Here is a 26,507-nt window from a genome sequence, read left to right on the forward strand (position 1 = left end):
AAATACAAAAAAAAAAAAATGTTTATTGTCAACCATTTACACAGTACTCTGTCAAAGTGGAAGAAAAATTTGAACATTTGTCAAAGATTTATGAATAATAAAACACTAATATACACTACCGTTCAAAAGTTTGGGGTCACTTAGAAATGTCCCTGTTTTTGAAATATATATATATTTTTTTTTTTGTCCATTAAAATAACATCAAATTGATCAGAAGTACAGTGTAGACATTGTTAATGTTGTAAATGACTATTGTAGCTGGAAACGGTAGATTATTAAACCCTTTTGCAATTATGTTAGCACAGCTGAAAACTGTTGTGCTGATAAAAAAAACTAGTTGAATATCTGGAGCATCAGCATTTGTGGGTCCAATTACAGGCTAAAAATAAGAAACAAATAACTTTCTTCTGAAACTCGCTTCTCTATTCTTGTTCTGAGAAATGAAGGCTATTCCATGCAAGAAATTGCCAAGAACCTGAAGATCTCGTACAACGCTGTGTACTACTCCCTTCACAGAAGAGGGCAAACTGGCTCTAACCAGAATAGAAAGAGGAGTGGGAGGCCCCTGTGCACAACTGAGCAAGAGGACAAGTACATTAGATTGTCTAGTTTGAGAAACAGATGCCTCAAGTCCTCAACTGGCAGCTTCATTAAATAGTACCCGCAAAACACCAGTCTCAACGTCAACAGTGAAGAGGCGACTCTGAGATGCTGGCCTTCTAGGCAGAGTTCCTCTGTCCAGTGTCTATGTTCTTTTGCCCATCTTAAAATGTTATTTTTATTGGCCAGTCTGAGATATGGCTTTTCATTTCAACTGTGCCTAGAAGGCAAGCATCCAGGAGTCACCGTTGAGAATGGTGTTTTGCGGGCCTCATGGTGAAATCCCGGAGCGGTTTCCTTCCCCTCCGGTAACTGATTTAGGAAGGACACCTGTATATTTTTAGTGACTGGGTGTATTGATACACCATCCAAAGTGTAATTAATAACTTCACCATGCTCAAAGTCTGCTTTTTTTTACCCATCTACCAACCTTCCCTTTGCGAGGAATTGAAAAACCTCTGGTCTTTGTGGTTGAATCTGTGTTTAAATTCACTGCTCAACTGAGGGACCTTACAGATAATTATATATGTTGGGTACAGAGATGAGGTAGTCATTCAGAAATCATGTTAAACACTGTTTTTGCTCACAGAGTATGTCCATGCACCTTATTATGTGATTTGTTAAGCACATTTTTACCATGACCCAGGGCACTGTTTACCTCATCTGTTTATGTCTTGACTATGGTTAGCTAAGATGGTTTGTCTGAATCTCTACTGTCTGCAGAGCATCCTAACGCGAGTGGCCTCCTCCTCACAGTTTCTCAGTGTCTCCTACCAGATCTGTTTCCTCTCTTGTGGATCTGTAACAGTAGATTAGTTAACTTAATGGTGTCTGGTCTCTCTCTGTCCACCATGACGCACCACGGGCCTCGCTCCATGTGTGTCATTGTGCCCTTGTGTCGCCGAGGGTAACCGTGTGTGTGTGTGTTCTGTCCCTCCCAGGGTCTGACCATGCTGTGTGAGACCATCGAGGAGTGCTGGGACCACGAGGCGGAGGCGCGCCTGTCGGCAGGGTGTGTGGAGGAGCGCATGGTGCAGATGCAGCGCCTCAACAACATCACCGCGCCCGAGGAGATCGTCACAGTCGTCACCATGGTGACCAACGTGGACTACCCCCCCAAAGAATCCAGCCTATGACTAGGCGTATGAACAGGAGAACAGAACCCAGAGAGACTCGCCTTCCTAAGCAGAAGGTCAGGACTCTTTCCAACGTTTGTTGCTAACTCTGGGATTATACCCAAAGTGGCGCCAAAATCATTTAGTGGACCTGGGTTCATGGAGAATGACCAGTTTTAAACTGGTTCCTATTGCATTTAGCTACATGTGTACCTAAAGACTTGCTCATGCCCAGGTCCTTTAAAATGGGAGGGCATGATGGGGGGTGGGGACAATCAATCATCTAGACCCCTCACTGAACAAATATTTTTGTCCAGCACCTTGACAATGGACAAAGTCATTTTAAAGTTGACCTTTTGGTTGATATTACCATTTTTTTGTAAAATAAAGGAAAATGTACTTCCTGGACTGACTTCAGTTTTTTTTCTAAGAAAAGGCGGAACAGGAGAGAAGAAGAATCGAGACACACACACACACAGTTAACTTCATTTCAGCAGAAAAAAAAGGGCAACTTGGTTTTTAAACACATTTTCTGTTTGTGTTTCTCAGAATGACTACTGTAATGCCAATAAGAAACAGCTTCTGAATGTCTGTGTTTCGCTGCTTGAGAGAGACAGAGAGAGAGAGAGAGAGAGAGAGAACAGCGTAATCAAGGTTATTTATCCGGACCTGCCTCACAGCATTTCTATACAAATAACCATCAACCTCTTGAGTCTCTCAACAAGGTATACCTCAGTTGTACATCCTACAAATAAATATGTTTTCCTTTGTAACACTAAAACCACTACAGGACATTGACATTCAGATGACATGTTTGGTATTGAAGCTTTTTCAAATAATGGAGTATGCCAACAAAATGGCCATTCACAAACAAGTGTTTCTGCCTTCTTCATTTCTGTTTGTGTATTTTTTTGTGTATTTTCTATGTTGCCCCTGCTATTCAAATGTGACTGTGAGCATTGTTGTTTTTACCAAAATGTTTTGAACTTTTTAAACATCCCTGAAAATATGAAAATATTTGAGGAAAAATATTTTTAAAGCACTTCCATTTTTAGGTTTGCGGTGTCCACATAATATTAAAAACGCATGCCTTTTTTTGTTTTTGAGCCTCTATGTAAAAGTGTGACGCTGGTGTCGGTTGTTTGAAACCCCCTTTTGATTTTAAACTCGAATGTCTACAAACCACTGTAACTGTATTACTCTTTCTCCCTGCCATGTTTGTGGTGTTTTCTGTTCGTAGTCTACTATTTTCACCGTATTTCAATACGTCTCAGGAAGCATACATTACTCTACAACCCCCCCCCCCCCCCCCCCCCCCTGCTTTTAGGCTCTGACTCATTCTCGTGCCATTATTTTGGATAACTTAGTTGAGGGGTGCATACATGAGGTCTTTACGGCTTCTGTGGTTTTCAGGTAGATGTCCATTTAGACGGGTTATTCAGATCATGTCAGGTGTTCTACATTGCTAATGTAGCCATCATGATAAAAATCGATACGTGTCCCCCCTCAATCTTGTATTCTTCATCACTGACAGCATGTCCACCACTTTGGCTATGTGCTACTGTAGACAACACATAACAGATTCAAATTGCCAATTGTAGCTTTCAGAGTCTAACCAGATATGTTCTATTAGTAGTCCAATTGTAGTAGAAACACTGGTGACTCAATTCTGTGCTTCTCTCCATCAGACAGATTTTGTTATATCCTACCACTTAAAGAGAGACGTTCAGGGATATAACATCATGCTTTTACTGTTTTAACTGTATGCAATCAAAGTTGGAACTGACAGTTGCTTCTTGCCATGGCACCAACTATCTTTCACTCTATGTAGCGTTTGTTTTTAAATCAATGTAATCATCTGTTTGTGTTTATTCTCTGACTTAAAACCAGTACATCCTCGCTGGCAAGAACTGTATGCCAACTCAATAGTGCAACAACATGTAAGTTCTGGATTTAAAGCGGTCTCGGCATCTGTAGGACTAACACCGTGTAGCTCAGGGTTTCTTATTCTCTGACTGACTGACATCTATGCTACTCTTGCTATTCCGCTCTAACCGGAGCCACTCTGATTCAGGAGTGTAGACATGGGGAGCCAACAGAAGAGCAATCTTCAAAAACAGAGGGAGGCAGATTTGCAACTGCTGCCATTTTGATATGTACACTTTGTGTCTGTATTATCTTTTAGCACTGACGCTAAAGAGGAAAGTCAAATCCAATCTGTTTGCATCCATATTTTGTTCCACAATATCTTTTTAGGAACACTACTGCTGTGCAGATACTCTATCTCCCTAAACAGATACTCCCCCTCTGGCCTCAGAAGGTTTCTAGGTTTCTTTCATGTCAAACAAGCTACTTCTATGACACCGTCATGTTCTTAAGGAGGCACACATTGCATGTCGCCTACATTATAGTATACCCCTTAACATAAGCCAAACCCCTCTATGACAGCAGATGACTGGATGGAAAATGCACAGTATGTACATATGAATGTTGTTTTAGATAGTGATTTTAGCATGAGGTTGTTTTTATGGTCTCAAGGTGAAAAAGAAAACAATCCTTTATCATGTTAATAATATTCCAAAAAAGAATTTCATGTTCATTTTATATGTAATTGTATTGTAAAAAATATGACTTTATTAATTTATGTCAAGGCCCAGACAATGCTCACTTCTCTTTCAAAGGAAAAAGTATTGTTATTATATAGGCTAGCAAAGACTCCCTGGATTGGCTCATTCATTACCTCAGACCAATCAGACACACATCCTAGCTGTCAACTCAACTTTCCCACAACATTGATCAGTGTTGAAGGCAGATTGTATGGTGTAACCATAGACTTGTGTAGTTAACAGTGCTGTGGGAATATGAGATTTGACAAGCTCTGGAGTTTTTTTTTTGTCATTTAACATTTTCTATGTTATGGTGATGCATTATTTTCGTCATCACAATAGAAGTGGTGTCACTGTAACTGAGGTTTGTGTTACCTGCCGATATTCTCACCGTAGTCATAAATGGCCATCCTGCTATCGAAATAAACATGACATCTTTTCCTTTGTTTTGCAAGTATTTAACAAAACCGTTTCAGGGCTTGGTTGGAAGTGATAGTTAAATATTGTACAGAAGACATTTTATGCCATTTCTCCCCCTAAAATAAAGTATAGTGACTGCTCTGAACAATGTGTACGGTCTGTTTATAATCTCTCTACTGCAGGGTTGGAGTGTGTTCTGAGCATGAAAAACACAGGTGCACTGTCCTGGGAGCAATGAAAAATATGCAACAACATTCATCCAATGTTTATCCACCACCTGTGCAAACCCATGAATGTGCGTATGGCTTTGAATGAATGTCACAACTGTGCTGCTGATTTAGGATATATATTTTGAGAACTGGACCGATTCATGCAGTCCCTCATCTATCCGGCTGGCAGAATTTCTGATGCAGTGCTGAAGTACAGTAAATCAAATTTTATTGGTCACATACACATGGTTAGCAGATGTTAATGCGAGTGTAGCGAAATGCTTGTGCTTCTAGTTCCGACAGTGCTGTAATATCTAACAAGTAATCAAACAAATTCACAACAACTACCTAATACACACAAATGTAAAGGGATTAATAAGAATATGTACATATAAATATATGGATGAGCGATGGCCGTGCAGCATAGGCAAGATGCAGTAGATGATATAGAATACAGTATTTACAGTTGAAGTCGGAAGTTTACATACACTTAGGTTGGAGTCATTAAAACTCGTTTTTCAACCACTCCACAAATGTCTTGTTAACAAACTATAGTTTTGGCAAGTCGGTTAGGACATCTACTTTGTGCATGACACAAGTAATTTTTCCAACAATTGTTTACAGACAGATTATTTCACTTATAATTCACTGTATCACAATCCCAGTGGGTCAGAAGTTTACATACACTAAGTTGACTGTGCCTTTAAACAGCTTGGAAAATTCCAGAAGATGATGTCATGGCTTTAGAAGCTTCTGATAGGCTAATTGACATCATTTGAGTCTATTGGGGGTGTACCTGTGGATGTATTTCAAGGCCTACCTTCAAACTCAGTGCCTCTTTGCTTGACATCATGGGAAATCCAAAGAAATCAGCCAAGACCTCAGAAAAAAAATTGTAGACCTCCACAAGTCTGGTTTATCCTTGGGAGCAATTTCCAAACACCTGAAGGTACCACGTTCATCTGTACAAGCAATAGTACGCAAGTTTAAACACCATGGGACACGCAGCCGTCATACTGCTCAGGAAGGAGACGCGTTCTGTCTCCTAGAGATTAATGGACTTTGGTGCGAAAAGTGCAAATCAATCCCAGAACAACAGCAAAAGACCTTGTGAAGATGCTGGAGGAAACAGGTACAAAATTATCTATACCCACAGTAAAACAAATCCTATATTGACATAACCTGAAAGGCCGCTCAGCAAGGAAGAAGTCACTGCTCCAAAAAACGCCATAAAAAGCCAGACTATGGTTTGCAACTGCACATGGGGACAAAGATTGTACTTTTTGGAGACATGTCCTCTACTCTGATTAAACAAAAATAGAACTGTTTGGCTATAATGTTTGGAGGAAAAAGGGGGAGGCTTGCAAGCCGACGAACACCATCCCAACCGTGAAGCACAGGGTGGCAGCATCATGTTGTGGGGGTGCTTTGCTGCAGGAGGGACGGGTGCACTTCACAAAATAGATGGCATCATGAGGCAGGAAAATTATGTGGATATATTGAAGCAACATCTCAAGACATCAGTCAGGAAGTTAAAGCTTGGTCGCAAATGGGTCTTCCAAATGGACAATGACCCCAAGCAAACTTCCAAAATTGTGGAAAAATGGCTTATGGACAACAAAGTTAAGGTTATTGGAGTGGCCATCACAGAGCCTTGACCTCAATCCTTTAGAAAATTTGTGGGCAGAACTGAAAAACTGTGTGTGAGCAAGGAGGCCTACAAACCTGATTCAGTTACGCCAGCTATGTCAGGAGGAATGGGCCAAAATTCATCCAACTTATTGTGGGAAGCTTGTGGAAGGCTACCCAAAACGTTTGACCCAAGTTCAACAATTTTAAAGACAATGATACCAAATACTAATTGAGTGTATGTAAACTTCTGACCCACTGGGAATGTGATGAAAGAAATAAAAGCTGAAATAAATCATTCTCTCTACTATTATTCTGACATTTCACATTCTTAAAATAAAGTGGTGATCCTAACTGACCTAAGACAGGGAATTGTTACTAGGATTAAATGTCAGGAATTGTGAAAAACTGAGTTTTAAACGTATTTGGCTAAGGTGTATGTCAACTACCGACATATGAGATGAGAAATGTAGGATATGTAGACATTATTAAGGTGGCATTATTTAAAGTGACTAGTGATACCTTTTATTAAATGTATTGAAGTGGCCAGAGATTTGAGTCTAAGTTGGCAGCACCCCCTCTTTGTAAGTTATGGCTGTTTAACAGTCTGATGGCCTTGAGATAGAAGCTGTTTTTCAGTCTCTTGATCCCAGCTTTGATGCACCTGTCCTGACCTTACCTTCTGGATGGTGGCGGGGTGAACAGGCAGTGGCTCGGGTAGTTGTTGTCCTTGATGATCTTTTTGGCCTTCCTCTGACATTGGGCACTGTAGGTGTCCTGGAGGGCAGGTAGTTTGCCCCCAGTGATGCGGTGTGCAGACCTCACTACCCTCTGGGGAGCCTTGCGGTTGTGGGCTGAGCAGTTGCCGTACCAGCTGGTGATACAGCCCAACAGGATGCTCTCGATTGTGCATCTGTAAAAGTTTGAGTGTTTTAGGTGACAAGACAAATTTCTTCAGCCTCCTGAGGTTGAAGAGGCGCTGTTGTGCCTTCTTCACCACGCTGTCTGTGTGTTTGGACCATTTAAGTTTGGCCGTGATGTGTACGCTGAAGAACTTTCCGCTACTGTTCCGTTTATGAAAAATACATTTGGCTACAGAAGTGCTATTTTTTTGCCTATTACATCTTAATTAAGTGTATGTATTATCATACATCATCCAGAATGTGTTTGGACGGAAATAGAACTAGCTATCTTAAAGGTTAAGTCTGGACCGGCAGCCTTGCGAGGGTTAACACGTTTAAATGTTTTACTCACGTTGGCCACGGTGAAGGAGACACCACAGGCTTTGGTAGTGGCTGTGTCAGTGGTACTGTATTGTCCTCAAAGCGAGCAAAGAAGTTGTTTAACTTGTCTGGGAGCAAGACGTCTTACTGTAGATTTCAGCACAACAAGGAGCTGGAGAGCTCCATCTGTTCACTAGGTGGCAGCAAAGCCCATTGCATCTCAGAATCCCTTTCTCACACTATGGGATGGAGGCATGATCCTGATGCAGCAGCAAGGCTCCTACAGTGAATTGAACATGCTGGGGCTTGATACACTTAAGATGTATGATAATACATACGCTTAAGATGTATGTATAATAAATAAATACGTGTGCACTTTTCTTTGCCTACTAGCATTAACTTCTTTATTGAGGAACAATGTACTTACTATAACTATGATATGTGGTTTTATCACCTAGCTATCTTAAAGGTTATCTTTCGGTAAAAATAACCTCTTTTAAACTGTATAACTAACTGATCAATGCACCATCATACCAGGTCATTTAATGCTTAAAAACAAACATTTATGAAAAAGACATTTGGCTACAGAAGTGCTATTTTTTGCCTATTTCCAAACACATTCTGGATGAGTTATGCCGCGTTCAAAACAACTCGGAACTCGTAAATCCCCGACTTCAGTGGGTTCAAGACAACTCGGAACTCCGGAAAAGAATAGCTCAGACTGGGAAAAATCGTTTTGAAAGGTCCTCCAACTCCGAATTCCAAGTCGAGAATCTTTCTAGAGCTCCGACTTTCCGGCCTGAATATCACTGACAACATGATTTGACCTCATTTAAAAAAATGTTTATTCAGTTCCCATTTGTCTTAAAAGCACCATTACTGGCTAGCTAAAGTGGCTTGTTTAGTTAACGACTTTGCTACGTCGGTCGCGGCACGCATGACCAGAATGACACACCGATAACCACCAAAGAAAGGCACACTCCATTTATGTTCGAAAATTGAGAACGGGGCGGAGTTGACCGTTTTTTGTGCCCAAAGTCGACCTTTAATAAGATGAATGCATGATTAACTGTAAATCGCTCTGCATAAGAGCGTCGGCTAAATAACAAGAATCCAAATGTATACACATTATTTACTATGAATGTTGTGGGGGAAATCCTTCAAATGAAATGCATTCAATGGATGCATTATGAACTGTCCAGCAGTAGTGTACTATAAACACATAAAATAATCACAATATATTAAATAATCAGAATATGCCTGCATTATGGCATGCATCCACCACAATAATTTTGAAGATACTAGAATGTTTCAACATGTCTCCATTTCTAAACCTTGCGTTCTTTTTACATTCTGTTGCATGCTGGGACAGATTTTCCAGGCTCCAGCTGTGGCGCATGCGCAATCCATCGCTCCCATCTTTCTATTCCCAACAAGCTCGAGAGAAATCTAGCAGTGGCACTTGTACGTGGGAGCGCTTTAATGTAGATTTTCAAAGGAATAGCAAACGTGAACCTATGCTTCTTTTTTATTTTTACATTTCTCTACATGTAATCCTGAAAAGCAAAATGTGAACTGTTGAAATGGAGGGCATGGTATTTTGGATATGCTAAACCTTATTTCTGACTCTCAAGCCTCTCAGCAACAGACCTCTGCCTGGTGTCTGTCTCAATTTTGGCCCTGGCTCGACTGACATTTCTGCAAAGGGCTTCGGTTCATGTTGTTATTGAACTAAATTCTCCGTGTCGTGTTTTTTGTCTTCTGATATGGGAAGCTATAAAGGTAAGAGTGCTATATTAGTTTACACATTTTAAGAAAGCATTTATAGGCAACTCTAGCTGGCTAGCTAAATAGCTAGCTAGCGACTAGTAACACCAAAATCTATGTAAAATAAAAAAATATTATTTTATCATACAGGACTACTATTGTAGCTATCTCCTCCATCCGTGTCGCTTGGCTGTGAAATTGCTCTTGCTGTGTTTGTTATGGCATCGTCAATAGCAGCAGGCTCGTACGCGTAGCTAGCCACCAGTAGGAAGCTGAAGTAAGGTTAGGTAGCCAGCTAGATAGCATGCTATTAGCATGCAATTATCAGCTGCAATTTACATACTTTTTATAGTTAGCAAGAAAGTTAGTTACCCTAACAGTTAGTTATCTACGCAGATTATTTTGCCAGTCAAATCAGCACCCGACAACGCGCATGGTTTTCAAAATAGTGCGCGTGCTGCCTACCTCACGCACACACGACATAATGTCATCAATATGTAACGTTAACTACTTATGCCGTGTTGTCTGGTTTCAGAGGAGTGTGGCTATGGCACAGTAATAATGTACCTGGCCTAATTGGTTCCCTCCTATATAGTGGATAGTGATGGCAATCCGTAACAGTATTTATTTTTATTTTTAATTTATTATACTGTAATGCCTAATAACAGAATGTTGGTTTTGCAGATGTTCGTATGGGTTTAGATGCTTGTTCAGCATCTGGTCTGTTTCCAATGTTAATCAGACCCTCTGCATAGGCCACCAGCAAACATCCCATAGGACAGAGAATGAAATCTTAGTAGATATTAATTTGTGAGAGAGAATAGAGTATTGCTCCACTGTCAAAACCTTATTTTTATGATAAAGGTAAGGACAAAAAATTACCATGTTGCATCAAGAGATCCATTATTTGTTTCCCAACATCTTGGGGATTATTGTGGTTTTCCTTTTCATTTCAGTTGAAAGTAATGTTATACATTAGTGTCTGGTCTGTTGCTACCCCATTCATGAAAGCTAACTGCTTTAGTGCCTATTGACAATAGTATCTTCGGACCAGGGGAGTATTGTTAAGAGCGCGACACTTGCACTCGTTTTTGGAAAGATAAGGAACATATCTTTGATATCAGCCAAAAACAATAATAAAAAAACAGAAGGATAAATGACTACACCTTTCATAGGGTTAGTGTCCCCACAAGGGAAGCCATAGGCGGCCACCTGTGGTAATTGGCTATATAGCCTGCTCTGAACACCTGTGTGTAACATGCTGACCAAACCGGCAACGAGCATGCGTCTGTGTGCGCCATCATGCCTGTGTTGATTTTGTCTATCCCTACCAAAAGCTTTCATGACATCCAGGTTAAAATATCAAAACCGACTGGATTAGCTGGATCTTTATAGAATTTTGACCCCATGTTGAGTCATACAAAATCGTTTGCGCTCTACTCTGTCAATTAATCCACAGATAAAAAGGAGGAATTCTAGTTCGTTTTTCTCCTTGTTCATTTTTCTTCTGTGGATTTTATATGGCAGTTGACAACCAATTTTAAGGTGCATTACCACCAACAAATGGACTGGAGTGTGGCCCTGCTTCATCCTTCAATCACTCACATGGTTATATGCACATAGCCTAGTGGATAGAGCATTGGGCCAGTAACCGAAAGGCTGCTAGATCAAATCCCCGAGCTCACAAGGTAAAAATCTGTCGTTCTGCCCCTGAACAAAGCATTTAACTTACTGTTCCTAGGCCATTATTTAAATAAGAATTTGTGCTTAACTGACTTGCCTAGTTAAATAAAAAAACTATGAGGAGATGGGAGAGGCGGGACTTGCAGTGCATCAAATGTAACATTATAGCTTCTGTCCCTCTCCTCGCCCCTACCTGGGCTCGAACCAGGCACCCTCTGCACACATCAACAACTGACACCCACGAAGCATCGTTACCCATCGCGCCACAAAAGCCGCGACCCTTGCAGAGCAAGGGGAACAACTACTTCAAGGTCTCAGAGTGAGTGACGTCACCGATCGAAACGCTATTAGCGCGCACCCCCCTAACTAGCTAGCCATTTCACATCGGTTACACTAGCATCTAAAATGCTTGATGGTTATGCAGAAGCTCGTAGCCGAGCAGTTCGGATGAAATTATTGAATAATATGTTTATTTTGCAAAGCTCGTGCATGCAACGCGGGTGGTGTGGTCAGCATGTAAAAGTAACTGGGGAGGAAGTGTAGTTCCTTAACTGAGGGCACACACAGCTTGTGGATCTGTGCAAAACTGCTGCAGTAAGTGCATCTTTTTTTTATTTGAAAGATTCTTTCTAGCTGATATAAAAGACATGGGGCATATCAGTGTATGTTTTCGAAAACCTGTATGACAGCGATGATTATTGACGTTTCTGAACGTTAAAATGCAACGTCTGGGGTGTTGTACAAAACAAGGTCATCAGCGATTGGATCGTCTCTAACCAATCAGAGTATCAAACCCAATGATTCATTTAGTAAACGCAACTTTGGCCCAACCCTTTTGGCTCTGGTCCAACCCATCGATTTCTGTGACCAATCAGAACCCTTAGAATGCGTTTGCGTTCTAGTAGCCTATGATGAGTCGCAAGAAAAATATACCGAAGTGGGATCTCATCTTTCTATGCCTACTGCGTTAGGTTAGCGTTAGAGCTAGTTACTCAGATCCAGACTCATTGCGGAGGAGAAACGAATGTCCGTGGGCATGGCGTTTGGTCGGAGCAAGGAGTTTTGGTAGCTAGGCTAGCTGGTCTGGCCATTCTTTATAAACTACTGCGCGTTAATGGAATACTGAAATAAGACAAATAATGAATGTACAGGGTCGGTCTAACTACTAGAAGTCCACTATATGGGTGTCGGTTTGAGCTGTCATAGCACAATAAACTCAGCAAAAAAAGAAACGTCCCTTTTTCAGGACCCTGTCTTTCAAAGATAATTTGCAAAAATCCAAATAACTTCACAGATCTTCATTGTAAAGGGTTTAAACACTGTTTACCATGCTTGTTCAATGAACCATAAACAATTAATGAACATGCACCTGTGGAACGGTCGTTAAGACACTAACAGCTTACAGACGGTAGGCAATTAAGGTCACAGTTATGAAAACTTGGGACACTAAAGAGGCCTTTCTACTGACTCTCTGAAAAACAGCAAAAGAAAAATGCCCAGGGTCCCTGCTCATCTGCATGAACGTGCCTTAGGCATGCTGCAAGGAGGCATGAGGACTGCAGATGTGGCCAGGGCAATAAATTGCAATGTTCGTACTGTGAGACGCCTAAGACAGCGCTACAGGGAGACAGGACGGACAGGTGATCGTCCTCGCAGTGGCAGACCACGTGTAACAACACTTGCACAGGATCGGTACATCCAAACATCACACCTGCGGGACAGGTACAGGATGGCAACAACACCTGCCCGAGTTACACCAGGAACACACAATCCCTCCATCAGTGCTCAGACTGTCCGCAATAGGCTGAGAGAGGCTGGACTGAGGGCTTGTAGGCCTGTTGTAAGGCAGGTCCTCACCAGACATCACTGGCAACAACCCACCATCGCTGAACCAGACAGGACTGGCAAAAAGTGCTCTTCACTGACGAGTCGTGGTTTTGTCTCACCAGGAGTGATGGTCGGATTCGCGTTTATCGTCGAAGGAATGAGCGTTACACCGAGGCCTGTACTCTGGAGAAGGATCCATTTGGAGGTGAAGGGTCCGTCATGGTCTGGCGCAGTGTGTCACAGCATCATCGGACTGAGCTTGTCATTGCAGGCAGTCTCAACGCTGCGCGTTACAGGGAAGACATCCTCCTCTCTCATGTGGTACCCTTCCTGCAGGCTCATCCTGACATGACAATGCAGCCATACTGCTTGTTCTGTGTGTGATTTCCTGCAAGACAGGAATGTCAGTGTTCTGCCATGGCCAGCGAAGAGCCTGTATCTCAATCCCATTGAGCACGTCTGGAAGCTGTTGGATCGGAGGGTGAGGGCTAGGGCCATTCCCCCCAGAAATGTCCGGGAACTTGCAGGTGCCTTGGTGGAATAGTGGGGTAATATCTCACAGCAAGAACTGGCAAATCTGGTGCAGTCCATGAGGAGGAGATGCACTGCGGTACTTAATGCAGCTGGTGGCCACACCAGATACTGACTGTTACTTTTGATTTTGACCCCCCCTTTGTTCAGGGACACATTATTCCAATTATTTTAGTCACATGTCTGTGGAACTTGTTTAGTTTGTCTCAGTTGTTGAATCTTATTTTCATACAAATATATTTACACATGTTAAGTTTGCTGAAAATAAATGCAGTTAACAGTGAGAGAACATTTTCTTTGTTTGCTGAGTTTACATCCCGCCGGACCACTTATTACTTCCCGTGTTTCATAAATCCCATATTTATGGATGTGGGGTCCTTTCCAATTATAGAACAGCACAGGAAAATCTATTCAATTTATGGGAGAATCCTTCATGGCTGAGACGCAAGGAGGGAGAGGTGCTCACTCCATGTTCTTCTATACTCCGAATTGATATTTACATAATAATGAGTTGTCCTCGATCACACCCACAAATTGGTGGATAACATTTTCCCGTTCACCCTCATTGTAAAAGAGACAACTTCGTCGAATTATATATAGTTTTTATACAGAAATAGCAAAACATGTCAAAAAGCGACTGTGTTGTCCCACGTAGGGAATTATAAAATGGGTGGTTCGAGCACTGAATGTTGATTGGCTGACAGCCGTGGTATATACCACAGATATGACAAAACATATATTTTTACTGCTCTAATTAAGTTTGTAACCAGTTTTTATAATAGCAATAAGGCATCTCAGGGGTTTGTGGTATATGGCCATTATACCACGGCTAAGGGCTGTATCCAGGCACAACACACCCCTTTGTGCCTTATTGCTTCAATAGAGCCTGCGAGATGAGCCCTGTGGCTTCAGGCTATTTGGTGTGGAAAATGTTGGGACCCGGTGTCAAAATAGGCTACACAGGTAAGACGTTTAACTTTAGTATAGTCCGTTTGTAACTCCACTCACAACTTGTAGCTTTATATTCCGTTTGTTAATTTTGTTGGTCTTTGCTAGATATTCCGGGTGGTAGCTAGCACTCACTCATGTGGCTTCTAGCACAGTCTTTAAAAGGGGCATGAGGGAAGTCCTACAATATTACGTTTTTTTTTAAAGTAGTGTGAATGCTCGGGAGCAGGCAATGTTGAAAAGTAATCATTAGACATGTTTTACTTTTCCTAGTGGTTAGAGCATTGGGCCAGTAACCAAAAGGTTGCTAGATTGAATCCCCGACCTGACAAGATAAAAATCTCTCGTTCTGCCCCTGAACAAGGCAGTTAACCCGCTGTTCCTAGGCTGTCATTGTAAATAAGAATTTGTTCTTAACTGGCTTGCCTAGTTAAACTATTTATTTATATAGAGATATATCTCTTTATTGAATGTCGTTTTGTAATTGACTGAAACAAGCAGACAACAAGAAAATTGCGTTTTGAAAAAGGTCAAGTTTTTGCTGTGAGCTGGTGGGGTAACCTAGGTAACCACAAGTTGTTTTCCAAACGGGCACGGCTGCAACGTTCTATCTAATACCGACGAACTATACTCTGAGTGTACAAAACATTAGGAACATCTTCCAAATATTGAGTTGCATCCCCTTTCCCCTCAGAACAGCCTCAATTTATTGGGGTATGGACTCTACAAGGTGTCAATTGTTCCACAGAGATGCTGGCCCATGTTGACTCTAAATCTTCCCACAGTTGTGTGAAGTTGGCTGGATGTCCACCCTCTGAATGGCACACATACACGATCCATGTCTGATTTGTCTCAAGGCTTAAAAATCCTTCTTTAACCTGTCTCTTCCACTTCATTTACACTGATTTGAAGTGGATTTAACAAGTGACATCAATAAGGGATCATAGCTTTCACCTGGATTTACTTGCTTAGTCTGTCGTGGAAAGAGGTGTTCCTAATGTTTTGTACACTCGGTGTAGATAACATGCTGATGAAACGGGGGCTCTGCTGTCTTGATGGAGGGCTGTCTCATATGAATGTAATTAAAAGGTTTGGCTCTTTAGCTCACTTGGCTTTCTCTGGGCAGACTGCTATCATCGTGCGCTTCAACCATCCTATCAGAACGGAGATGGCACCTAGGACTAACCGGTGACACTTTGCTTCTTGAATGTCCAATTTCTTGACTGCTGACATACAAAACATTTCAGGACTGTGTCAACATTGGAGTTTCCCTTTTTAAGATGTGAATGTCTATTTTAGACTCTCAAACATTTGTAATGGAGGATGTAACATCCGTGAGTTGTTTTTACTTTCTAAATTAATAATGGAAATTACTATATTTTCTAAATTATTGTTTTTGTGTTCAGCCAAGCCTTTGAAATGGCAATCCATGTATTGACCTAAGACTCAGACTTTTGCTAATATGTTCAGTCTCCCCAAAAAGCTTGTCCATTTCATGTAACATCCATAACGCTTTTTATTTGTTTATTTAACTCTGCTTTTTTGTGTACTCCCCCAAGAGTACTGTAGAATAAACACAGATCCTAAGTTTCATTTATTTTTTGGTCCATTCTGTGAGATGCACAATATACGGCCCAGCGCTATTGGGCAGCATCAGAACTCTGCTCCAGTGTTTAGTTTACAATGATAAGCTCAAATGACAACTGCTTATAAAAATATACGGTTGAATTCCAGTGCTGGCTCACGCCGGATAAATTCATCCAACAGCCTGATACGTTACTGGACATTTTAGTTTGTGTGTGATAGGTATGAGGTGGGAAGGCCTTCAAGACCACCGACAAAGAAGTTATACTAGCCTACACTGTTTACCTCAAGGGAGAAAGACGTTTTTGTTTTAGAACTGTGGCAGCAGCATTCAAACATTGCGATATACAGCATATCGTGAATCGCCCATGTTTGGGGGGGGGGACGTGATCATTTTTAGACCATATCGCCCAGCCCTAACCTGAGCTGAGTCGTGAGACTAGGCATCTACCACCTCACTACCACTATTAGATAGCCAATGAATATACAGTGCATTCGGGAAAGTATTCAGACCCCTTGACTTTTTCCACATTTTTACGTTACAGCCTTATTCTAAAATTGATTGAGGGGGGGGAAAAACGATTTAATCTACACACAATACCCCCTAATGACAAAGCAAAAACAGGTCTTTGCAAATTTTTGCACATTTATAAGAAGTAAAAAAATAACTTATCACATTTTACATAAGTATTCAGACCTTTTACTCAGTATTTTGATGAAGCACATTTGGCAGCGATTAAGGCCTTGAGTCTTCTTGGATATGACACTACAAGCTTGGCACACCTGTATTTTGGGGGGTTCCTCCCATTCCTCTCTGCAGATCCTCTCAAGCTCTGTCAGGTTGGATGGGGAGCGTTGCTGCAAAGCTATTTTCAGGTGTCTCCAGAGAAGTTCGATCAGGCTCATGTCCGGCCTCTGGCTGGTCCACTCAAGGACATTCAAAGACTTGTCCCGAAGCCACTCCTGCATTGGCTTGGCTGTGTGCTTAGGGTTGTTGTCCTGTTGGAAGGTGAACCTTCGCCCCAGTCTCAGGTCCTGAGCGCTCTTCATCAAGGATCTCTGTACTTTTCTCTGTTCACCTTTCCCTCGATCCTGACTAGACCCTCAGTCCCTGCCGCTGAAAATCATTCACACAGCATGATGCTGCCACCACCATGCTTCACTGTAGGGATGGTGTCAGGTTTCCTCTAGAGGTGACGTTTGGCATTTAGGCAAAAGAGTTCAATCTTGGTTTCATCAGACCAGAGAATCTAGTTTCACATGGTCTTACAGTCTTTAGGTGCCTTTTTCTAAACTCCAAGTGGCCTGTCATGTGCCTTTTACAGAGGAGTGGCTTCTGTCTGGCCACTCTACCGTAAAGGCCTGATTGGTGGAGTGCTGCAGAGATTATTGTCATTCTGGAAGGTTCTCGCAGCTCCACAGAGGAACTCTGGAGCTCTGTCAGAGTGCCCATCTGGTTCTTGGTCACCTTCCTAACCGAGGCCTTTCGCCCCCGATTGCTCAGTTTGGCCGGTCGGCCAACTCTAGGAAGAGTCTTGGTGGTTACAAACTTCTTCCATTTAAGAATGTTTGAAGATTGATGTTCTTGGGGACCCTTCAATACTGCACTTCTGTGCCTCGACACAATCCTGTCTCGGAGCTCTACGGACAATTCCTTTGACCTCATGGCTTGGTTTTTGCTCTGACGTGCACTGTCAACTGCACTGTCAACTGTGGGACCTTTTATAGACAGGTGTGTGCCTTTCCAAATCATGTCCAATCAATTTAATTTACCACAGGTGGTCTCCCAAGTAGTAGAAACATTTCAACGATGATCAATGGAAACAGGATGCACTTGAGCACAATTTTGAGTCTTATAACAAATGGTCTGAATACTTATGTAGATGAGGTATTTCAGGTTTTAATTTTTAATACATTTCTAAAAGCCTGTTTTCAATTTGTCATTAGGCTACTGATATTCCCTGGGGTTGTTCGGCATGCACAATTACTTTTATATCAATGACTATCAACACAGTTACTTGCTTAGTTCAAGACTAAAGGAGAGGACCCATCAGTTATCACAAAATTAGGTATTTTTGGAAGGTAGAAAGAAAGTAAATTGAGCAAAACATTTTAGTGAAATCAGTGATTTTGTAACGAATCGATGTTCTGACCGATGCAAGCTATATTTGGATCGGTTTGGGTTCCTCGAACCTATGCACTTGCATCTTAAGCATTTTAATCCTTACATCGCTAGTTTACTGCATTTTACTAGATACACACACCGGTGTGGATTTTTACTTTACATTCTAACGTGATTTTGTTTGATTTGTTTAATTAAATGATTCTGTAGTTACTCAAATTCTTGCAATAATTCATTTTTATCGCCAGTACAAAACTGCTAACAGCTGAGAACTGCTAGCTAAACGCTAGCACAACTAATCAACAACTTCGGAGTAGAGACCACCGGAAATTGTCCGACTGCCCTTTTTATTAAGATCTGCAAATTAACCCGAAAGTACATGGTCAAAGATGATGATGATGATGATGATGATGATGATAATATTCTGATATTCTTTTTTTTATTTTATAGAGGCGTACTAAGACAAAATGCACTTGACAGTGTTTGTGCAGGAAATTAAGAAATTGGACAAAACTATGGAAGTGAAGGCTGGAATTGAACAAATAACTATAGAAATGGCAACCATTGATCGAGTACCAGAGTTTGAGGCTACAAAATAGGATTTCGTTGTTCTACAAATAAGACTACTTCACTTTCAGTAATGTCTTACTATTTTTGGTTGTAGTTTGTTTGAACAGTATAAAGCAATCAGAATGGAGAAAGCCCATTTTAAAACCACTTAGAATGAATTTGATGGCATCCTAGGGTCATGCGCTACTCATAAAGCAAGTTATTATTCAGAAACGTCAAATAGCTTCATACCGTCAATGACAAAAATACCGTGATATATTTTGGCCATATTGCCCAGCACTAAGTCCCAGTGTGCCTGCTTTCTGTTTTATTATCCAGGGAATATGTTTTATTGTACTGTATGGGTACTTAGGCTGCATTTACATGTCGTTCTAATACATTGGGTCAATCGTTTTCTTTTGTCATCTGGCGTGGAGTTCGATTGTTTGTTCACAATATCACAAGTAGAGATGCTGTGTCCCTGGAACTCTACACTGCCAAAATATTTGAAGCTGTTGAATCTAACACTGAAGCCCCCCCCCCCCTTGCAACAGCTACCTTGCATCCAAGAGAGCCTGGCCTATTTTTCAACTCGCTCTGTTCCCCTCCAAGCTATGGAGCAGTGACGGAACACTGGAGAGCCATGTAGTGTTTTATGGCTGATTTATCATGTGGGAGGGACTAGTAGGCCTATCATGCTCTACAAATGTGCCTGGCTTTTAGGCACACATACTGTGAAGGTAAAACACGATAAAGCCTCAAATTAAACACCTTCGATTTTTTTTGATTTTTTTTTTCTACAGTCCATATTTGTGATTATTTTTGACATTGTGCAGGCTTTCAGTCAACTATGAAAATAAAGGATGGCACAATGATGGTAGGCTAACAATCAGATTTGAATATTGGCCTTTGCTGTTCCGTTTGTCCTCTTTCAGACATATCCCAAGGGTGTCTGTGGCAGTGGCACTACCACTGCTCTCAATCATGGAGCAATTCTGTGTGTGTGTGTGTGTGTGTGTGTGTGTGTGTGTGTGTGCGCTCTGATTTAATACCAAGCCATTTTGTATTGGTATCTAGGCAAAGGAAGGCACCCTTGCTTTAATTACCAGCGTTTTCTGTGCACGCTCGGCTGTGTGGATGAGTCATCCGTCACAGAAAATGCACAGCGAGCGTGATTCACACTCTGTAATGCAATATCAAAGTGCTGCTGTTTTTATTTCACCCCAGAGTTACAGATAAGTTGTCGGTCTGACAGGCCTGGCGGTGAAGACGAACACCTCGCAGCCCAGGAGACACACAGGGCTATCGAGTGTTTCAGCCCCTGGGAGGCCCACTGTCACCTTTACACTCCCACTATTTCAGCAAGAGAATTCACAAGAGATGGAGACAGATTTGACCATTCAGATGACAGAATGCAAGACTCTGGTTAAAATTAAACAACAAAAATGAAAATTATAGCTTATAAAGTCTAATATATTTGTCCTCCAAATCCACCCACCTAGAAATGGCTGTGGATACACAGGGGGAATATTCCCATCCTATGGCCACTACTGATCTCTTAAAGTATTGGCCAGAGAAGGGCTTGATTAAAAAGGGGGATGGGAGGCAGGTAGGCTGGCCCATTGTCGTGGCGACTCAGTATCATTAAGCCTTAGCAGTATTCAGAGTCACATCAGTGCCTGGAACAATGGCATCCAATCCATCATGATTTTGTGACCATTCACTCTGCATATAGCCAAATACAGCTAACTACCGCTAGTGACTTCTACAACTAGTCTTAATTACATTGAAGAGCGATTTCTTTCTTAGAGGAAAAACAATATTTTTAAATGTGCACAATGGATTTAACATTATTTTGGGCTATGTAAAAGCTCTGCAAAGCCTGTCTTGTGTGGGAAATATTTAGATATATTATTCTCAATGAGCTCCTACTCATTGAGAGTATTTAGACTATAAATATATTTAGACTATAAATATATTCTTAAAAGCTTTTTGTAGTAAATTTGATGGTGTTACTTTTTACTTGTTTTACAGGTTGGAATATATGGGACAGTGGCTGCTTTAATCCATTATCCTCTCTGGGAGGATGTAATGCTGACATAACCTGCAACATGAGGAGTTTTAAGGTACCAGCGGCAGTTAGCATCAGCCAGAGCTCACTTAATCACCATTGATAACCAGATCCATCCAGATTTGTCCAATATCAGCTTCTGTGAACTGAAAGTGAAACATTGGTCTGTGAGAGAGGTCGCCTGGGCAGCGCTGCTTCAAGTTCCCTCAGGTCACCCATCTCAATTTCGGCAGGTTCTCCCACCATTACCATGGCCTCTTCACAAAAACATTGATGAAAATGGTGATTTTAAACATGACGACATTAAACAGGATGGGGACAAAGGGCCTCAAAGGTCTGGTTCCACAGTGAACCTGTCCCAGAAGAGGCAGGCAACGGTGGGATTGGCAGTTGGCAGTTCCAACCATCGAAGCTGTTGTAGCACATCATCTCTTGCTTGGTCAGTTCACTCCTGAGAGACCCCAGGATGACGCACACTAGTCTGAGCTCTCTGACAGACTTGTGATATCTCACATCGCAAGGGTGTAGTTGTGTGGACTTAAGGAGCGGACAATGAACAGAACAAAGAAGTATGAAGGTCTGTGTTCTGAGGGGAAGCCCCCGGCTGAAGTCCCTATAGGTTGGCAGCGGAGGATCACCCACAGCGGGGTTGTCTACATAAGGTAAGACCTACTCTACCTGTATTTAAACTAGCCTGGGGCCCATCTGCCCAGTCAGAATTTAGGCTAATGACTTCTTTCCTTCTACAGGAAGATTTTCATGTAATTGTCTGTAACCATTTGAAATGTGTTTGTTGAACAGGTTCCTTCATACAGGATATAAAAGAAAACATATATTTGCATATTAGGCCCACTATACCCTTTCCATTGTCCTTTTACTTCATATTCTGAGATGCTTGTCATTAGGGATGTAATGATTCACTGATACGCATCGGTCCCCGATTTTGACATGTTTAAGTGTTTTTGTCTCCCGAGTGACGCAGCGGTCTAAGGCACTGCATATCCGTGCTAGAGGCGTCACTACAGACCCTGGTTCGATTCCAGTCTGTATCACAATCGGCCGTGATTGGGAGTCCCATAGGGCAGCGCAGAATTGGCCCAGCGTCGTTAGGGTTTGGCCGGGTTAGGCCGTCACTGTAAATAAGAATTTGTTCTTAACTGACTTGCCTAGTTAAATAAAAAAATACATATAATTAAAAACGTTGTTCAAATCTGTTACTAAAACCTGTTACACATTTTTATTTTTATTTTATAAAATTGTGTTCAACCTAACCTCTGGGGAAAAAAATTATAAATTAAGTTATGATCAGTCTGCGGAACCCAAACCGATCCAGATGTAGCATCTGTCAGAAAATCGATTCAAACGTTACGAATCTCTGATTTAATCAAATGTTCTGCTCATATTTGTACTTTCTTTCTACCTTCCAAAAAGGTCTCATATTTTGTAACAACTGATGCATCCTCTCCTTCAGTGTCGAACTAAGCATGTAATAAGTTTTACCGGAATAAAAGTAAGTTACCAGAGACAACTCTCATCTTGCTGTAGGCTACCTGCTGAATGGGACCTACAATACCATTTATTTTGATTGTTCAGGTTCACCATCAGCAATAGTTTTGGTGGTTTTGCTTTAGTAAATCAGTCTTTATGGTCATTTTTAGATATAAAGGAGAAAGGTGATTAATTTTATAACGAGGACAGCAATCACTTTTGTTAGGCGTGCTGCATGGCCGAGGTGAGAGTAGAAGATCACTAAAACTTTAAAACGGTCAAAACCATATGATTTTGAGATGGGATGAAATCCAAAGTTGTCTTATATATTCATTGTGTATGTTAAGCTGGCACTTAACAAACTAGTTTACACACACAGCAAGCTGGTACTTAACAAACTGTACAGGCTATAAACAAGCAGGAAAACATGTACAGGCTATAAACAAGCAGGAAAACATGTATCTGGATGCTGTTTTTCTGGTTGCTGGTGATTTTTAAATTCCACGTTAAGACACGCGATGCCCAACTTCCATCAACACGTCTCCTCTGCAACTAGGGGTGATAAATTCCTAGACCACTGTTATTCTACCCACAGGCATGCATACAAGGCCCTCCCTCATTCACCATTTGGCGAATCAGATCATGACTCTGTACTCCTGCTTCCTGTTTACAAGCAGAAGCTCACCAGAATCAGATATTTTGCTACAGGACTGCTTTGCTAGTGCTGATTGGAATATGTTTTGAGAATCCGCCAGGAACAAGTAAAAGAAGTCCATCGATGACCTCTGCAGAGTCATCAAACAAGCAAAAGGACAATATGGGAATAAGGTGGAAATATCAAAATCAAACTGTTTGTCACATGCGCCGAATACAACAAGTGTATACCTTACCGTGAAATGCTTACTTACAAGCCCTTAACCAACAGTGCAGTTTAAGAAGAGCTAAGAAAAATATTTACCAAATAAAGTAAAAAATGTAATAATAATAGCATTTAACGAGGCTATATACAGGGGGTACCGGTACCGAGTCAGTGTGCGGGGATACAGGTTAGTTGAGAGAATTTGTACATGTAGGTAGGGGTGAAGTGGCTATGCATAGATAAACAGTGAGCAGCAGCAGTGTACAAAACAATTGGAGGGGGGGGGGTCAATGTAATAGTCCGGTGGCCATTTCATTAGTTGTTAGTCTTATGGCTTGGGGGGGTAGAAGTTGTTAAGGAGCCTTTTGGTCCTAGATTTGGCGCTCTGGTACTGCTTGCCGTGCGTTAGCAGAGAAAGTCTATGACTTGGGTGACTGGAGTCTCTGACAATTTTATGGGCTTTCCTCTGACACCGCCTATTATATAGGTCCTGGATGGCAGGAAGCTTGGCCACAGTGATGTACTGGGCCTTACACACTACCCTCTGTAGCGCCTTACGGTCAGATGCCAAGCAGTTGCCATACCAGGCGGTGATGCATCGGGTCAGGATGCTCTCGATGGTGCGGCTGTAGAACTTTTTGAGGATCTGGGGACCCATGCCAAATCTTTTCAGTCTCCTGGGGGGGGAAAGGTTTTGTCGTGCCCTCTTCACGACTGTCTTGGTGTGTTTTGGACCATGATAGTTCGTTGGTGATGTGGACATCAAGGAACTTGAATCTCTCGACCCGCTCCACTACAGCCCTGTTTCAAAGCACTTCATGGCTACCGACGTGAGTGCCACGGGTCTGTAATCATTTAGGCAGGTTACCTTCGCTTCATTGGGCACAGAGACTATGGGGGTCTGCTTGAAACATGTACAGTTGAAGTCTCACGATAAACGTTCACAAAAAGCATAACAATTATTTTAAGAATTATAGATACAGAACTCCTCTATGCACTCGATATGTCCGATTTTAAAATAGCTTTTCGGATGAAGCACATTTTGCAATATTCTGAGTACATAGCCCAGCCATCACGGGCTAGCTATTTAGAAACCCACCCAGTTTAGCCTTCACCAAAATCATATTTCCTATAAGAAAAATGGTCTTACCTTTCCTGTTCTTCGTCAGAATGCACTCCCAGGACTTCTACTTCAAAAACAAATGTAGGTTTGGTCCCAAATAATCCATCGTTATGTTCCATCAGCGACGTTTTGTTCGTGAGTTCTAGACACTATCAGAATGGTAAATCACGGTTGTGCGCATAACGTGACAAAAAAATTCAAAATATTCCATTACCGTACTTCGAAGCATGTCAACCGCTGTTTAAAATCAATTTTTATGCAATTTATCTCGTAGAAAAGCAATAATATTCCGACCGGGCATCTGCGTGTCTGTAAACAGAGGGAAAAACAGAAAGGCGGGGGCAGGCAGGTCCCGCGCCTAAGCATTTTGTCTGCTGATAGACCACTTAGCAAAAGCACTCGTGTGTTTCAGCCAGGGCTTTGAATTACGTCATTCAGGTTTTTCCCGGGCTCTGAGAGCCCATTGGAGACGTGGGAAGTGTCACGTAACAGCAGAGATCCCTTGTAATAGATAGAGAGAATCAACAAGGGGAAGAAATGGTCAGACAGGGTACTTCCTGAACAGAATCTTCTCATGTTTTGGCCTGCCAAATGAGTTCTGTTATACTCACAGACACCATTCAAACAGTTTTAGAAACTTTGGAGTGTTTTCTATCCAAAGCTAATAATTATATGCATATTCTAGTTTCTGTGCAGGACTAATAATCAGATTAAATCGGGTACGTTTTTTATCCAGCCGTGAAAATACTGCCCCCTAGCCATAAGAGGTTAATCTGACTTGCCTAGTTAAATAAAGGTGTAAAAAAAAAAAATAGAAATCGGTGACCAAAAATACAGATTACCGATTGTTATGAAAACTTGAAATCGGCCCCAATTAATCGGCCATTCCGATTAATCGGTCGACCTCTACTCTGGTTGAACATGTGACATGCTGGTAAAACAAATTTAAGTTTACCTCCATTAAAGTCCCCGGCCACTAGGAGCGCCGCTTCTGGATGAGCATTTTCTTGTTTGCTTATGGCCTTATAGAGTTGGTTGAGTGCGGTCTTAGTGCCAGCATCGGTCTGTGGTGGTAAATAGACGGCTACAAATAATATAGATGACTCTCTTGGTAAATAGTGTGGTCTACAGCTCATCATAAGATGCTCTATCTCAGGCGAGCAATACCTCGAGACTTCTTTAATATTAGACATCGCGCACCCGCTGTTATTGACAAAAATACACACACCCCCACCCCTCGTCTTACCAGACGTAGCATCTGTTTTGCCGGTGCATGCAAAATCCTGCCAGCTCTATATTATCCGTGTCGTCTTTCAGCAATGACTCTTTCAAACATAAGATATTACAGTTCTTAATGTCCCGTTGGTAGGATAATCGTAGGTCATCAAATTTATTTTCCCATGATTGCATGTTAGTAAGTAGAACGGAAGGCATTGGGAGTTTACTCGATCGCCTATGGATTCTCAGAAGGCAGCTCGATCTACGTCCTCTTTTCCTCAGTCTTTTCTTCATACAAATGACAGGGATCTGAGCAGTATATCGTTCTCGTTGGATTTGTTGAAGGAAAAAGCTTCTTCCAGTTCGTGGTGAATAATCTCTGTTCTTATGTCCAGAAGTTATTTTCGGTCATAAGAGACGGTAGCAGCAGCATTATGTACAAAATGATGAGAACTACATTGAAATGGGTTTCAGTTATATTGGGAGTAGTGCCTTTCCTCAGCCACAGTGTGTTATATGTGCAAAAATACTATCTCACAACTCGATGAAACCTTCACTCTTGCGCAGACATTTAGAAACAAAACATGCCAATTTGAAAAATAAGCCACGGGAGTTTTTGGAGTGAGAATTAAGACTTTCAAGTAGTAAGACATGTATAAAAGCAACAGATACCATTAATAAGAAGGGGCTAGAAGCGTCTTATATGGTGAGCTACCGAGTGGCTTGGACAGGCAATCCCCATGCTATTGTGGAGGACTTCATTCTTCCTGCTGCCGCGAATATGGTTGGGACAATGCTCGGGGAAAGGTTCAAAAAACTATATAGACAATGTCGTCATCAAACAACACTGTTTCACCACGCATTGGTAACATGGCAGGAGATGTTTTGAAACAATTACTGCTTCGCATACAAGCCAGTGAATTATATGGGTTACA

At 41.6% G+C, this 26,507-nt stretch overlaps 2 protein-coding genes across 5 annotated transcripts in view; both read left to right on the forward strand.

Annotated features, from left to right (window-relative positions):
* LOC115155533 (activin receptor type-2A-like) overlaps positions 1 to 4,886 on the forward strand; it is a 57,819-nt gene extending 52,933 nt beyond the window's left edge. Inside the window, exon 11 of the mRNA XM_029702221.1 lies at positions 1,542 to 4,886. Within this exon, the coding sequence (XP_029558081.1) occupies positions 1,542 to 1,736 (195 nt within the window). The 3' untranslated portion in view covers positions 1,737 to 4,886. The remainder of the gene's footprint in view (positions 1 to 1,541) is intronic.
* Positions 4,887 to 9,234: 4,348 nt separating this feature from the next.
* LOC115155534 (methyl-CpG-binding domain protein 5) overlaps positions 9,235 to 26,507 on the forward strand; it is a 42,125-nt gene continuing 24,852 nt past the window's right edge. For 3 of the 4 annotated variants that reach the window (XM_029702222.1, XM_029702223.1, XM_029702225.1), the window contains exons 1-2: positions 9,235 to 9,584; positions 20,848 to 21,546. In XM_029702222.1, coding sequence (XP_029558082.1) covers positions 21,437 to 21,546 — 110 coding nt within the window. In that variant the 5' untranslated portion in view covers positions 9,235 to 9,584; positions 20,848 to 21,436. Of the gene's footprint in view, positions 9,585 to 20,847; positions 21,547 to 26,507 lie in introns of those variants that run through there. The other variant, XM_029702224.1, reaches the window with a different exon arrangement.

This window comes from Salmo trutta, chromosome 20 (assembly GCF_901001165.1).
Source record: "Salmo trutta chromosome 20, fSalTru1.1, whole genome shotgun sequence".
NCBI classification, from domain to species: Eukaryota; Metazoa; Chordata; class Actinopteri; order Salmoniformes; family Salmonidae; genus Salmo; species Salmo trutta.